At 39.0% G+C, this 16,684-nt stretch overlaps 1 protein-coding gene across 3 annotated transcripts in view; it reads right to left on the bottom strand.

Moving 5' to 3' along the window:
• Positions 1-1,415: 1,415 nt before the first annotated feature.
• Positions 1,416-16,684, bottom strand: part of FBXL4 (F-box and leucine rich repeat protein 4) — an 83,366-nt gene continuing 68,097 nt past the window's right edge. Inside the window, exons 8-9 of one of the 3 annotated variants that reach the window (XM_047101211.1) lie at positions 15,179-15,491; positions 1,416-1,966 (exon numbers count right to left, since the gene is read on the bottom strand). In XM_047101211.1, coding sequence (XP_046957167.1) covers positions 1,803-1,966; positions 15,179-15,491 — 477 coding nt within the window. In that variant the 3' untranslated portion in view covers positions 1,416-1,802. Of the gene's footprint in view, positions 1,967-12,300; positions 12,890-15,178; positions 15,492-16,684 lie in introns of those variants that run through there. The other 2 variants (XM_047101213.1, XM_047101212.1) reach the window with 2 other exon arrangements.

The following is a 16,684-nucleotide window of genomic DNA, read 5'->3' as shown; positions in this document are numbered from 1 at the left end:
CAGCCCTCTCCCAACTGGCCCTTGCTTCTGCCATGAAAACAGAAGATAGGGTGGGTCCTGCCCCATGACAGCAATCTTCATATAGACGGTTTCTTATATGGAAGAGACTGTACTGCTATTTTAATATTTCAAATGTCACAGTATTGCATTCTTTATATTCTAGAAAAGAGTAAGCATAGTACTAGTTTATAACATTTACATTAAAAATTGTTCTTAATGTTTTATTTATTTTTTGGGAGCCTAAGTGGGGGATGGGACAAAGAGAGAGGGAACAGAGGGTCCAAAGCAGACTCCATGCTGACAGCAGCGAGCTCGATGTGGGGCTCGAACTCACAAACCACGAGATCATGACCTGAGCCAAAGTCTGATGCTCAACTGACTGAGCCACCCAGGAGCCCCTATAGCCTTTACGTTTTTAAGGTTTGACATATTATATGGCTTAGCTCAATAATATATTCTTGCTCATTCAATAAATATTTATTGACTGCCTAATATTTGTCATATACATAAATTCACTAGCTTATGCACTTTGGGGGAAAAATGCTTTCATATATGTACTTTTGAGAATGCCCTCAAAAACTGCCCAGAGATACATATTAAGCATTGTAATTTTTTAACTAAGTGTGCTTCTTCTTAAATGGCTACAAGAAATTCTAGAGTAATGATGTCCAATATGATAACCACTAGCCTCAGGTGACTACTGAATAACTGAAATGTGGCTAGCACAACTGAGGTATGGAATTTTTAATTACACTTAACTACAATTAAATAAAACAGCCATATATGGCTAGTGGCTGCCAGATAGGACAGTAGAGTTCTACAGGATTATTCTGGGATGTGCAGATGTTGGAATTTAGCAGTTTGTCCTATGTGGGAAAGTAAATTTGGTTATACTATACACTTAATACTAGTTTGCTACTCAAAACAGCCCTGTCTTTTCATGCCACAAAATATTTTGTTTACTTTCTTAGCAACAGAACTAAATCAATTCACTATTTTAACAAAACAATGTTTGTTTTTCCTCCACTGTAACTGATTTCTAATGATTTAAGGTGCTGGGACACAGAAAAAAATAGATATAATCCACGTATATTTCAGAAGTCTTAAGCCTCTCCCTCAGGCAAATTTTTAAGGCATCTGCTAATAGTTGGAAAGTTATTTTGTTTAGTAGTTTACCTCTTGTTCTTGATTACGCCCACATTTCTACACTGGTATTATCTAGTAGTAAAATAAATAAGTCAGAAGAAAAATGGAAAAACTAAAACCGTCAAATTGAAGAGTTAATGTATCAGCTTAAAAAATAATTACAACATGAAAAAATAAGGCTCTTCCTCCAACTAACTCTGAAAATTCTGTATACATCAAACAAAACACTGGCCAGGTCATAAGGCTTATTATAATAAGACATCTTTACATGAGGGTGTGAAAAATTAATTTTATTTTTAAACATCATGATACTTTCTGGCTCAATGTGTTCCTTTAAAAATAAGTTAAAAGGTTTCCATATTACTCTTTTATTACACATGTAATTATTGACTAAAGAATAATATTACTGATGAACATAAGGTAAAAATAATGTGACCCACTCACATATTCTTGAAGAAAAGCGCTTACAATATTTTATGAAAACACTTCTTTACATTTTTACTTGATTTAATGGACAATTTCATATCTTTCTTTACAATCTACAAATGCCTTAATGGAGCAGTAAGACATTCCCACCATTATAAAACCAAACAAAACCAACGCCAAAATAAAACCCTACGAAAGCACATGGATTTTATTATAGAACATATACGAAGTCACTGCGTAAAGCTCTTTTTTATGAATACATTTGGAAAGCTCACATTGAGTTCCAGCACAGCTCTGTTATCAATCTGTGAACAGAAGGACACATCAAGCAAGCAAAGATCTTTACAAGATTCCAGAAGTTTTCTTAAAGATGCTGGACTTACCATTCTTGTTCCTGTTAAAATAAAACAAAACACCTTAAGTATCATATTTATATAATGTCCGGATAAAGAACCCCTTTATTATTTATTATTTAAAATGCATTTAAGGGGCGCCTGGGTGGCGCAGTCGGTTAAGCGTCCGACTTCAGCCAGGTCACGGTCTCGCGGTCCGTGAGTTCGAGCCCCGCGTCAGGCTCTGGGCTGATGGCTCAGAGCCTGGAGCCTGTTTCCGATTCTGTGTCTCCCTCTCTCTCTGCCCCTCCCCCATTCGTGCTCTGTCTCTCTCTGTCCCAAAAATAAATAAACGTTGAAAAAATAAATAAATAAATAAATAAATAATAAAATGCATTTAAGATAAACTGCCTTTTAAAAATTAAAAGCATTTCTTTAAACAAAAGACATATTGAAATAGTCTTGTAAAAAAAATACAAACTGAATTGTTCCATCCAATTTGGCATCTAGGACCTGGATTTTGTCAATAGTCTACTCACTATCTTCATTCCTACCTCCTGGCCATTCCAATCAGCTCCTCCAGACTTTTCCTATTTCTGTCACCCAAGTTCAAAACTGTCTACACATCTCGTTTTCCTCAACCCATGGGTCAAATCATACAGCAATGCTTACAGTGATTCAACCTCATATTCCATGCAGTGCAATTACTGAGCAACTACCACTGCAGAAACTTCTGTTTCAGGCACTGGAGATACAAAGATGAATAAGACATGTGTCTGCCCTAAGGAACTCCTTGACCAGAGTTGAAAACAAATAGTTACAATACAACTCGATAAGTGGTGGTTATAAAATGGCATTATCAGAAGTCAGATAGATAATGGCTGAGCAGTACTCCATTTAGCCCACGTTAAATCTGAAGAGACTACTGGCTTTCCAGATAGAAGCCACATTATATACGTTATGAAAAGCACCTGCTTAAAGTCAGCACTCAATAAATAACAAATATCATTAGGCTTGAAGATATCATCTATTGTAAAACACGCATGCATGCTTTAACTGTGGGTTTTCTAGGGAGGAAAAAAAATCACTATCATATCACATAAATACATCTAATGTGATGGAACTGGAGTTTCTGAGATGTTAACCTATGCCTTTTCCCCTGAGAAATCCTTTCTGCTCCCCTCCTTGCCATGGGCTCCAGAAGCAGTATACTGCTACCTTGACTGCGGCTAGCCCCGTGCCAAACCCATACAGATTCTCCTGGGAACTCACTAAAGCCTTCAGTGTCCATAGATCCCTTCAACTAAAGACACAAAAAACTGGGTTGGGACTGTTGTATCATATAGCCACATGTACATAGGAAGACAGAGATGGCCAGCATGACAAGAAAAGAGTAAGGCAAAAACAAAGGGAAAAGCAGATGTAAAAGTTATTGGTGAGTGTACAAGGGCAGTGGAGGTGGGGCAGGCGCCTGAGCATGAAGGACAGGAAAAGGCAGAAAAAAGAGAAAACAACGTTCTTGCCTTTTGATAGTTTTCCAGTCTCTGCTGAGGTCTGACCATAACTCCTACCTATGGATCCCAGAGAGACACCTGTACCTTCACAATAATGTTCCTTCTCTTATGTGGAAGTTAGTGTGAGTGGGCTTCTGTTGTACAAGATCAGAGAACCTCAGCTGGGACACTTGGCTATGTGGTTGGTGTTCTTCACCTAGGGTTGTGACTGTTCTCTATTTGCCAGACTTGGTCATTAGCATCTGAGTTTCCTAGTAAGTTAGAAATTCCTAAAAGCCTAAGAGAATAGAATGTCAGGGAAGGAAGTTGGAAGACTGAAAATTTAACAAGGCTAAGGTGTCCTGTCTTATGCTTCCAGAGGACTGTGTGCTTTTGTTTTCTTATCCACCTAGAACACAACTATGTTCTCAGTCAGTTTGCTCCCTCAGGGCAGGGGCCACATCTGTCTATCTGACCTATCTCCAGTGTTGGAAACAATGCCTGACACAGTGTATGCTCAGTAAGTGTGTAATAAATGAAAGAATGAAGGGATGGTGTTTAATTTCACAATACCATTACCCTGGTTTGGACCCGTATTAGATGGATTACCATGGCTAATCTCCCCGATTTTGATTTCCTCGTTCTCCCAATTCACCTACCACTTGTTTCTAGATTAATATCCCTAACACAGCTCTAAATATATCACTCATGCTCCAAATTAAAACCCTGTAATAGCTCTTCCTTGTTTAATTTTGTGCAGATTCCTCATCCTTGTGTTCAAAACTCTCCACGAAAGCCTGCATTATACTAACGTTCTAAGTCAAATTAGATTGCCAATTCTCTGAAGGTATTCTGTATTTTTAACTCCTATGCCATGTTTCATGCTCTTCATTCTGCTTAAAATGCTCTCCTCCTCCTATTTTCTATTCCCTTTTCAAGGATACCTTTCAAATACCTATTAACCTTAAAAAAAATTTTTTTTTAATTTTAGAGAGAGAGCATGCACGAGCAGGGGAGAGGGGCAGAGGGAGAGAGAGACACAGAGAGAATCCTAAGCAGGCTTCAGGCTCAGCACAGACACAAACACAGGGCTCAATCCCACCACCCTGGGATCATGACCTGAACTGAAATCAAGAGCCGGACGCTCAACTGACTGAGCCACCCAGGTGCCCCCTATTAACCTTTTCAAGTAAACTTTTTCATATTTCTTTAATCATATATACTCTCTTTTCTTTGAGCCCCCAAGTGAACTTGCTTCTGGCTTGCATTAAAGTTACTTATCATTGTTTTACTGCGTTTTTTTTGGGTTTTTTTGGCCAGGTCATAAACTCTCTGAAGGTAGGGACTGTATCTTACTCAGCTTTGTACTGGTCAGTAAGCATTTTCAGTATGAAGAAGGAATGCCACTTAACATTAATATGCACCAATCACAAAATGACAAAATAATGACTATAAGCTTGGTTTAACTAAGAATCTTTTTTTCAAAATGGATTCAAACACTTAAGGAAACCATAAACAACAATAAAAATGAAAATTTAGCATAGTGGTTTAGGAGCATAGATTCTGATTCAAATTCAGATTCCTGTGGCACCTGGGTGGCTCAGTTGGTTAAGCATCCACCTCTTGGTTTCGGCTCAGGTCATGGTCTTGTGGTTTCATGAGTTCGAGCCCCACATTGGGCTCTGTGCTGCCAGCACGAGCTTGCTTGGGATTCTCTCTTTCTCCTTCTCTCTCCCCTCCCCCATTCACGCTGACTCTCTTTCAATTAAACAAATAAACTTTAAAAAAATTGTAAAAAAAAAATTCAGATTCCTCATTAGACATGAGACTCTGTCAAATCACGTAACTTCTTTCAGCCTGTTTCCACTTCTGTGGCTATAATAACAGCTATCTCAAACACTGTGAGGGTTAAATCGGTTAGTATATGCTCGGAACAATATAAAGCATACAGTCACATTGCTGTTAACATTATTTTACTTTGTTCTTTATATTTGAAATAAGATGTTCTAATATATTTGCATGATGGTCCTCTTCCTATAATTTATTTTGCCATAATAATACTTCCTTGCTCTCTCTTCTATTTTTTTTTTTTAGTATAGTTGACACACAATGTTATATTAGTTTTAGATATACAAGGTAGTGATTCAACAGGTTTATACATTATGCTATGTTCACAAGTGTAGCTACCATCTGTTACCATGCAATGCTACTACAATATCACTGGCTATATTCCATATGCTGTGTCTTCTTTTCCTAGGACTTATTCATTCCATAACTGGAAGCCTGTATCTCCCACTCCTCCTCACACATCTTGCCCATCCCTCCACCCCCCTTTCCTCTGGCAACCATCAGTTTGTTCTCTATATTTATAGATTTGATTCTTTTTGTTTATTCATTTGTTGCTTTTTTTCCTAAAGATTCCACTTACAAGTGAAATCATGTATTATTTATCTTTCTCAGTGTGACTTATTTCACTTAACAAAATACCCTCCATGTTATCACAATCTCATCCTTTTTTATGGCCATGTAATATTTCACTGCATAACTATATACCACATTTTCCTTATCCATTTTTTATTGATAGACACTTAGGCTGACTTCATATCTTGGCTACTGTAAATAATACTCCAACAAACATAAGGGTGCATATACCTTTTTGAATTTGTGTTGTTTTGAGTAAATACCCAATAGTGGAATTACTAGAACATACGGTAATTCTATTTTTAATTTTTTGAGGTACTTCCATTCTGTTCTCCATAGTGGCTGTACCGGTTTACATGCCCATCTACAGTGCACAAGGGTTCCTTTATCTCCACATCCTCACCAACATTTATTTCTTGTGTTTTTGATTTTAGCCATTCTAATAAGCGTAAGGGTGATATCTCACTGTGGTTTTGATTTGCAGTTCCCTGATGAATGGTGATGTTGAACATCTTTTCATGTGTCTGTTCACCATCTGTGTGTCATCTCTGGAGAAATATCTATTCAGATCCTCTACCCATTCTTTTATCGCATTGTTTTTTCATATTGAGTTTTTAAGTTCTTTATATATTTAGGATATTAACCCCTTATCAGATCATCATTTGCAAATATCTTCTCCCCTTCAGTAGGTTGTGTTTTTGCTTTGTTCATGGTGCATTTTTTTTTTTTATTTTGATGTACTCCCAGTAGTTTCTTTTTGCTTTTGTTTCCCTTGCCTTAGGAGACATATCTAGAAAAATGTTGCTACAGCTGATGTTAGAGCAATTACTGCCTGTGGTCTCTTCTAAAATTTATGTGATTTCAGGTTTCACATTTAGGTGTTTAATCCATTTAAGTTTATTTTGCGGTAGGGTATTAAAAGGTAGTCCAGTTTTATTCTTCTACACATAGCTATCCAGTTTTCCTAGCACCATCTACTGAAGAGATTGTCTTTTCCCCATTATATAATCTTGCCTCCTTTATTTCTGGGCTCTCTATTCTGATCCATCGATCTATGTGTCTATTTTTATACCAGTACCATATTATTTTGATTACTACAGCTTTGTAGTGTATCTTGAAATCTGGGATTGTGATACCTCCAGCTTTGTTCTTTCTCAAGACTGCTTTAGCTATTTGAGGTTTTTTGTGATTCCATAAAAATTTTAGTACTGTTGGTTCTAGTTTTGTGAAAAATGCTGTTTGTATTTTGATAGGGATTGCACTGAATCTATAGATTGATTGGGGAAATATTTGGGACATTTTAACAATCCTAATTCTTCCAATTCATGAGCATGGAATATCTTTCCATTTGTTTGAATCATCTTCAATTTCTTTCATCAGTGCTTTATAGTTTTCAAGAAAAGTTCTTTCACCATTTTGGTTAAGTTTATTCATAGGTGTTTTATTCTTTTTCGTGCAACTGTAAATGGTGTTGTTTTCTTTTTTTCTCTTTCTCCTACTTCATTATTGGTGTATAGAAATGCTACTGATTTCTGGATACTAATCTTATATCCTGTAGCTTTACTGAATTCATGTCTTCTAGCAGTTTTTGTGGAATCTTTAGGACTTTCCATGTATCATAACCAGTCATCTGCAAATAGTGAGAGTTTGACTTCTTTATCAATATGGATGACTGTTTCTTTTTCTTGTCTGACTGCTATGCCTAGGACTTCCAGTACTATCTTGAATAAACACAGTGAGAGTGGACACCCTTGTCTTATTCCCAATCTTAGAGGGAAAGCTCTCAGTTTTTCACCGCTGAGTGTGATGTTAACTGTGGGTTGTTCATATATGGCCTTTATTACATTGAGGTATGTTGTCCACTTTATTATTACTATTATGTTGAGGTAAGTTCATTCTACTTTGTTGAGTTTTTTTTTTTTTTATCATGAATGGATGCTGAATTTTATCAAATGCTTTTTCTGCATCTACTGAGATGATCATATGATTTTTATCCTTCATTTTGTTGATGTGGTGTATCACACTGATTGATTTACAAATACTGAACCATCCTTGCACCCCTGGAATAAATTCCACTTGGTCATGGTGAATGATCTTTTTAATGTATTGTTGTATGAGATTTGTAGTATTTTGGCCCATAGTTTTCATTTTTTGTGGTCTGTTTGTCTGGTTTTGGTATCAGGGTAATGCTGGCCTCATAGAATATATTTGGAAACCTTCCTACCTCCTCTATTTTTGGAACAGATAAAGGTGAATAGGTACTAACTCTATTTATTTATTTATTTATTTATTTAATTTATTTAACATTTATTTTTGAGAAAGAGAGAGAGAGAGAGAGAGACAGCACATGAGCAGGGGAGGGGCAGAGAGAGAAAGGGAGACACAGAATCTGAAGCCGGCTCCAGGCTCTGAGCTGTCAGCACAGAGCCTGATGTGGGGCTCGAACTCACAAACCGCGAGATCATGACCTGAGGTAAAGTTGGATGCTTAACCAACTGAGCCACCCAGGTAAACCAGTGTTCTCTTCTTTAAATGTTTGTAGTATTCAGCTGTAAATCATCTGGTTCTGAACTTTCATTTTTGGTACTTTTTTGATTACCAATTCAATTTAATTATTTGTAATCAGCGTATTCAGATTTTCTATTTTTTCCTAGGTCAGTTTTGGAAGATTGAATGTTTCTAGTAATTTATCCACTTCTCCTAGGTTGTCCAGTTTGTTGGCATGTAAATTTTCACATTATTGTCTTATAATTCTTTGTATTCTGTTGTGTCAGTTTGTTACTTCTCTCTTATTTCTGATTTGAGCCCTTTCTCTTTTATTTTTGATGACTCCAGCTATGGGTTTATTGATTTATTTATCTTTTCAAAGAATCAGCTTTCAGTTTCATTGATTTTTTTTTCTATTGCTTTTTGCTTTAGTCTCTATATCATTTATTTCTGCTCTGATCTTTATTATTTCCTTTCTTCTATTCACCTTGGATTTTGTTTGTTCTTTTTCTAGTTCCTTTAGGTGTAGACTGTTTATTTGAGCTTTTTATTGTTTCTTGATGTAGACCTATATCACTGCATATTTCCCTTAGAACTGCTTTTGCCGTGTCCCAAAGATTTTGGACCATTATATTTTCATTTCCATTTGTCTCCATTAATTTTGTTCATTTGTTTGATTTCTTCATTGACCCCTTCATTGCTTGTTCAGTATCATGTTGTTTAATCTCCAGGTTTTTGTGTCTTTTCTATTTTTTTCTTGTGATTTATTTCTAGTTTCATACTGTTGTAATCAGAAAAGACACATGGTATGACTTCAATCTTCTCAAATTTATTGAGGCTTGTTTTGTGGCCTAATACATGATCTATTCGGGAGAATGTTCCATGCACAATAAAAAAGAATGTGTATTTTGTTGTTTTCAGATGGAATGTTCTCTATATATCTGTTATTTCCCTCTAGTCCAATATGTCATTCAAAGACATTATTTCCTTGTTGATTTTCTACCTGGATGATCCACTGATGTTAAGTAAAATGTTAAAGTCCACTAGTATTACTGTATTATCATCAATTTCTCTTTATGTCCATTAATATTTGCTCTTTGTAGGTATGTGCTCCAGTGCTGGGTGCACAGATATTTACAACTGTTACACCCTCTTACTGGATTGATCCCTTTATCATTATGCAATGCTTTGTCTCTTGTTATAGTCTTTGTTTTAAAATCTATTTTGTCTGATATAAGTATTGCTACTTTGTTTTTGTTTTCTTGTTTTTCCACTTCCATTTGCATGGTGAATATTTCTCCATCCATTCACTTTCAGTGTACATATCTTTAGGTCTGAGGTGAGTCTCCTATAGTCAGTATAAAGATGAGTCTTGCTTTTTGTTTTTTTTTAATCCATTCTGCCACCCTATGTGTTTTGATTGGAGCATTTTGGCCATTTACATTTAAGTAATTGTTGATAGGTATGTACTTACTGCCATTTTATTATTTGTTTTCTAGTTGTTTTTGTAGTTCTCTCCTGTTCCTTCCTTCCTCCTCTTGCTCTCTTTCCTTATGAGTGATGAGTTTCTATAGTGTTATGTTTGGCTTTCTTTCTCCTTATTTTTTGTGTACCTCATGAGGTTCAAATATAGCATCCTAAGTATACAGCAGTCTATATTAATTTGATGAACTTCAAAGGCATTCTAAAAACAAAAAAGAAAAAAATAAAACCTTCTTTTTCTTTTTCCCCTTCATGTTTTATGAATATGTGGTCCTATTTTATATCTTTTTACTTATAATTTTTTTATGTCTAATTATGGCCATTTCCTTTAGGACTTACAGAAGTCTCTTTAACATTTCTTCTAAGTCTGGCTTAGTGGTGATAAACTCCTTTAGTTTTTGTTTGGGAAACTCTCTCTCCTTTAAGTCTGAATGACACCCTTGATGAGTAGATTATCCTTGGTTGTAGGTGTTTTCCTTGCAGCATTTTGAATGTATCGTGTCATTCCCTTCCGGCCTGCAAAGTTTCTGTTGAAGAATCAGCTGATAATCTTACAGGTTTTTCCTTGTAGGTAACTTTTTGTTTCTCTCTTGCTTTTAAGATTCTATCTTTAACCTTTAAAACTTTACTTATTACATGTTGTAGTGTGGACCTCCTCGGGTTCATCTTGTTTGGAATTCTCTTCTTTGATGTGGATGTCTGATTCTTTCCCTACATTAGGGAAGTTTTCAGCTACTGTTTCTTTAAATAAGTTTTTCACCCCTTTCTCTTCTTCTTATGGGACTCCCGAATGTGAATGTTTGTTTGCTTGATGTTGTCCAAGGGTTCTCTTAATCTATCTTCGTTTTTAAAAAGTCTTTTCTCTTTTTGATGTTCATCTTGGGTGCTTTCCATTACCCTGTCTTCCAGATCTCTTCTGCATCTGCTAATCTGTTGATTCCCTCTAGTGTGTTTTTTACTTCAGTTATTGTATTCTTCAACTCTGATCGGTTCTTGCTTATATTTTCTATCTCTTTACTGAAGGTGTCACTGGGTTCTTCCACTGTTCTCTCCAGCCTGGTATTTTAATGATCACTACTTTAGATTCCTTCTCAGGCATGCTGTTTGTTTTTATTTCACTTGGTCCTTCTCTTGTTCTTCCTTTTGAAGCATATTCCTCTGTCTCCTCATTTTGCTTGACTTTCTGCATTTATTTCTATGGATTAGGAGGTGCAGCTAATTCTCCTGAACTTGAAGGAATGATCTTGTGTTTGGTCATCCCCTATGTAGACTATATGCTTGGTGACTTTTGCTGGCTGGCAAGCTGGACATGTGGCTGGCATGGGTTAAGGGAACCTGGTACTTTCCACATAGTGAGTCCCTTGTCAGGACAGCTAAAACTGAAGCAGATTCAGGTCAGGATGTCCCAGGGTTCTGTGTGTGGAGAGCACACTAGCAGGACAGCTGAAGCTGAAATGGGTGCAAGTCAGAGTGTCCCAGGGTGCTCTGTGCAGGGGGTACCTTGGCGGAATGGCTGGAGCTGATGCAGTGTACAGGCCAGGAGATCCCTGAGCTCTCTAGGCAGAAGGTACCCTAGCAGGAGAGTTGAAACTAAAGTGGGTCCAAGCTGGGGGGACAAGGGGCTCTCCACACAGAGGCACCTTGGAAAGACAGCTGAAGCAGAAATGGATATAAACTTGGGTGGTTCTGGAATTTCCACACAGAGGGTGCCCTGAATAATGGCTGTAGTTGGTGTGGGGTATAGGTTGGGAGGTCCTGGGGTGTTCCATGCAGGGGTCGTCTTGGCAGGACAACTAAAGCAAAGATGTGGTCCCTGGGCTCTCCACACACAACATGCCCCGGTAGGACAGCTGAAACTGAATTGGGAGCAAGTCAGGCTGTCCAATGGAGGCGCCCTGGCTGGGTGGCTGGAACTGAGGTTGGCATGGGTGGAAGTGTTCTGGGGTGCTCCACACAGGTGTGCCCTGGCAGGAACTGAAGCAGATGTCAGCCAAAGATGGTCTGAAGCACTCTGCACTGTGGGTGCCCTAGCAAGTCACTGGAAGCCAAAGTGGTGTGCGCCTAGAGTGTTCTGGGATGTCTGCACCTGTGTCACCTTGATGTGAAGACTGGGGCTGGAGTGAGCACTAACCAGGGGTGTCCTGGTGTGTACGACTTTGTGGCTGCCTAGGTAGGACAGCTGGGGCTGGTGTGGGCTAAGGGCTCAGGTTCACTGAGGTAGGAGGCCAGTTAGGGTGCCAGACTGTGCACTGGTCTGTGCTTTCAAGGTGGAGGGAGAGTGCAGACCATGTACATAAGCTCCTCCCACCCAGAGAGCATTCTAGCAGCTCTCCCCACTGTTTGGTGGAGTTCTAGAGTTGACTCCTTTATATGCTAGTTGCTCTTTTAAACCATGGCTTTTAGAGAAAGGTGATGATGATGATGATGATGATAATAGAAAAATAAAAGAAAAAAAGGGATAAAAAGGGAAAAAAAGGAAAACAAAAACGAAACAAGACAAAACCAAAACCACATGCACAAAAAAATCCAGTTTATTTTCTATGCCCCAGTGCCACTGCCCCCAAGGCTGGCATGGGCTGTGGACTCTGGTCTTGCTGAGGTTACAGGTACACTCTGATGACCAGACCTGCTGGTGTCTAGATCCTTGTGGGGTCTAGGCTTTTAAGGTGGGGTGGGAACACAAACTGTGTTGTCCTCCAGTCCCTCTGACCTGGAGAGTGAACCCACAGTCCCTCTGCAATTTGGTAGAGTTCTACTGTTGTCTCTTTTATGTGTTAGTTGCTCTTCTCCACTGAGGCTTTTATCCTGTGCCCAAGGACAGAGATCTGTTCCTGGTCCCTCAGTGCTATCCCCCCCTCATCCCCCCCCCAACTGCTGTTGGCCTTGTCAGAGGTGGAGGTTCCCTTTGTTACTGTGTTTCAGTTTTTCTTGCTGTTCTCTTGCCATTCTATGGTTTTGCAGAAGCTGTTTAGTCATCCCTCAGTTCTTTCAGGAGGAACTGCTCTATAAGCAGGTATAAACTGCTGTGTTCCGTGGAGCTGAGTTCAGAGTCTTCCTATGTTGCCATGTCGGACTGGAACTCTCCATATTTCCTTGCTCTTGCTTGGGAAAGTTACAAATGTTTTCAAAAAGAAGCCATTATACTTCTTACCTATTTGTCTTTCATGTCTCTGTCAAGTAATTCATATGTTTGTAGGCCGTTAGGCCACCTGAAAACCAACCCCAGTGCTCACAAATGTGCTTTTGTCTGAGAATCAGCGTTACCAACTTCTTTGTAGTTCTGTAGCATCTCTTTAAGACACTGGCTACTCCTCATCTCTCCTGTATGAGGTTCGGGCGGGGGGGGGGGGGGGGGGGGCGGTGACTGTAAAACAGATATTAACCAACGCCAGCCCCTATCCTCTGAAGTGAAGCCTAATGTAATCAGTGATCCAATTTTAAAGGCCTCAGCTACCTTTCCTCATTCTCTCTCATTTTCTTAAACTTTCCAAAATATTTCTCCTATAAAAGGTCTACACTAATTCAAAGTGGTAGGTAGGCAGAAAGGAAAAGAAATAAGCAAGGAAAGCAGTCGTAGTGTTATAAAAAATCAGTACTGACTATGTTGGGGCCCAAAACCTTGCATTTGAACCCTTGGCTCTGCCATATATTAATTGTTGGGCTCTAGTCCCTCTGCTATGAAAACACAATGATATCCAATTCCCTGAGCTATGAAGAATAAAGAAAATATAACACAGATGAGGTATCTAGCCAAAAGTGTACCTGTAACGGGCAAGAATTTCTCCCTAAATGTTTAGGCAAGAGTTTCTGATAAAAGTAGCTTGAATAAGTAATATGCAACCATATGAGCAACATCCACAAATGTATCATAAACCTGGACTGTGCAGAGATTTTCAAGGAAACCACAAATTCAGATGCTGAAAATCTTCACATTTCCCTGTGGTTGAATGTTTAATAGACAGGAAAGGATAGAGTCCACTCCATGGACTAACCTATCAACACTAACAGATTACCAGAGAACACAGTACAAGTGCTATATGAATTCACAAAGTACCAACTGTGTGGGCAATTTTTTTTTTTAATTTTTTTTTTCAACATTTATTTATTTTTGGGACAGAGAGAGACAGAGCATGAACGGGGGAGGGGTAGAGAGAGAGAGGGAGACACAGAATCAGAAACAGGCTCCAGGCTCTGAGCCATCAGCCCAGAGCCTGACGCGGGGCTTGAACTCACGGACCGCGAGATCGTGACCTGGCTGAAGTCGGACGCTTAACCGACTGCGCCACCCAGGCGCCCCTTTGTGGGCAATTTTAACTATGGTGCTGCCAGCACTTCCGGCTAAAGTAAGAAGTAACGAAGCCTCACAGGGCTCCCAGCTGATAAACTGCAAGAAGGACACAAGGAATCCCAGAACTGGAAAGGATTTTCAATAGACCTGCCCTGGGGTAGAACTACTCCTAAAATCTAGAATTATTGGAAATGAAGATTTGACAATATTCCTTAATCACGAGTTTAACATCAAGAAGCATTCATACACACACACACACACACATACACACACATATGTATAACTCATTATACAAATGGATTAATTTCTTCTCTGTCTTTAAAATGGAGAACACAGCTTATATAAATTCTCACTCTTCTTACTAGACCAAGAATTAATGTTTATTTAGAGCTTTCTGATAGGCTCAACTATAAAATTCTGTTATTGTCCTCACTCTTTTACTTAAGTACAGATATAATTACTCTCTGTATCAACTGGCCTATCTTGCACTTCTTCAAACCAAGCAGGCTTATCAGGACAAAATTTTATTGTACCTAAGTTTTTTTTCCCCCCTTGCAAAAAGTCTGAGATTGGCTTTCACATCAAGGCTTTAAAATGAGTTTATACATGGGGCACCTTGGTGGCTCTGGCAGTTGAGCATCCAACTTCGGCTCAAGTCATGATATTGCGGTTCATGAGTTTGAGCCCTGCATCGGGCTTACTGCGGTCAGCCTGTCAGCACAGAACCTGGTTTGGATCCTCTGTCTCCCTCTCTTTGCCCCTCCCCCACTTGCGCTCTCCCAGAAATAAAAAAAAAAAAAAAAAATCTTAAAAAAAAAAAAGCAGGGGCGCCTGGGTGGCGCAGTCGGTTAAGCGTCCGACTTCAGCCAGGTCACGATCTCGCGGTCCGGGAGTTCGAGCCCCGCGTCAGGCTCTGGGCTGATGGCTCAGAGCCTGGAGCCTGTTTCCGATTCTGTGTCTCCCTCTCTCTCTGCCCCTCCCCCGTTCATGCTCTGTCTCTCTCTGTCCCAAAAATAAATAAACGTTGAAAAAAAAAAATTAAAAAAAAAAAAGCAAAAATAAAAAATAAAACAAATAAACAAATATATATACTGTATCCTTACCTAGTATGTCCAGTTGCCGTAATCGGGTACAATTACATGCCAGTTCTTCAATGTCTGTGTCACACACAGATCTGTTAGCTGTAAGAAAGAGTTTTTGCAAGTTTGGGAGCTGGCGTGCCAGTCTGGCGAAACACCCGGTGCTGCTCTGCAGTGTAGGGCACCAGCCAAGGTCGAGTTCCTCCAGAAGCGGACACCCAGAAGCCAGTTCTGCTATCCCGTTCTCAGTAATATTCTTACACCTCCACAGATCCAGAGTTCGGAGTTTTTTACACTTGGCTCCTATCATGCTGGCTATCACATCATAGTCTTCAATCTGGAAATCAAATCATTCCAGTCTCTTACATATTATGCTCAGAAATACAGACTGCATAGAGCAAGTTAAAACATTCATAATCATCTCCTATTGTTTGCTTCCATGTAAACAGACCCACATTCTTGTTAATATAGATCTACCCACTCATCTCACAGATCTGCCACTGTTTCCTAAAACAGCAAGAATAATCACTTACTTAAAAATCCACCTAACAGAACTCTAGACAGAGGGCTTCATGAATTAAATCCCAGAGCAGTATGAAATCTTCAGTCCCTCACAAAGAATTTGAGGATTTTGTGTTGTTCTTGCACGCCTTCCATTTTGACCTTGCTGCTGCTACTCGTTCGGTTCACGGGTCCTCGTTTCTTCTATTTTATATATAATTCATCAACTGTGGTAGGTATGTAAGAGCCCCCTGATAGAGGTGGGCACTTCACCACACTCTAAAATGGTATGTGAATATGTTGAGAGTCCTAATAATGATACTAGTTTGGGGTTAAATGAGGCCTTTAGGGACTGAACATACAACACAAAAATAATTTAGATTGTGATATGTTGTCTCAGTTACTGGAAGTGTCCGACGATTTGCTTCATGATCACAAGATAATTCTCTACTAAACAGGGATTAAACATTTCAGTTCATGGGCTTTATATGCTTTAATAATGTTTTTCTGAACAGGTTTCTTTACAGTTTGATTATTTTTTAATCAGGTATCAAAATTATCACCAGAAGTCAAAAGGAAATAAAATAGCTAACACTTCCAGGTATCATTTCCTTGTGTTCATTTGTTTATTCATATCTTCAACTACCATGTGCCAGGACCGCTCCAGAGGCCAGGAACAACAGTGAACCCCAAAACAAAGACTTTGTTCATATTTTTGGGAAAGACAAACAAACGAGCAAAATAAATCCAGTGAGTGGTAAGTGGTGTTAGAATAATAAAATAGGGTGATCAGACTGCCAGGTGTGCAGAGGGTCACATGCGGTGGAGGAAGGGAGCAGGGGAGAGAGGGCTGATTGTTGGGATTTCCAGGAATGAACCTGGTGTATTCAGGGAACAGAAGTAGGATCAGGTATGGCCCAAGGGGAGTGAGGAGAGAGGCCATGAGGGCAGAGAGATATGCAGGGGCCAGGCTGTTATGCCATGAAAGAGTTTGGATTTTTATTTTGAGTACCAAGGAAATCAATGGAG

The sequence above is a fragment of the Lynx rufus genome, unplaced genomic scaffold (assembly GCF_022079265.1).
Source record: "Lynx rufus isolate CCGP_SWC_20201006 ecotype Redwood Valley unplaced genomic scaffold, mLynRuf1.p SCAF_6, whole genome shotgun sequence".
NCBI lineage: Eukaryota > Metazoa > Chordata > Mammalia > Carnivora > Felidae > Lynx > Lynx rufus.
Note: the sequence above shows the minus strand (reverse complement) of the source record. Positions and strands in the feature narration are given on the sequence as shown.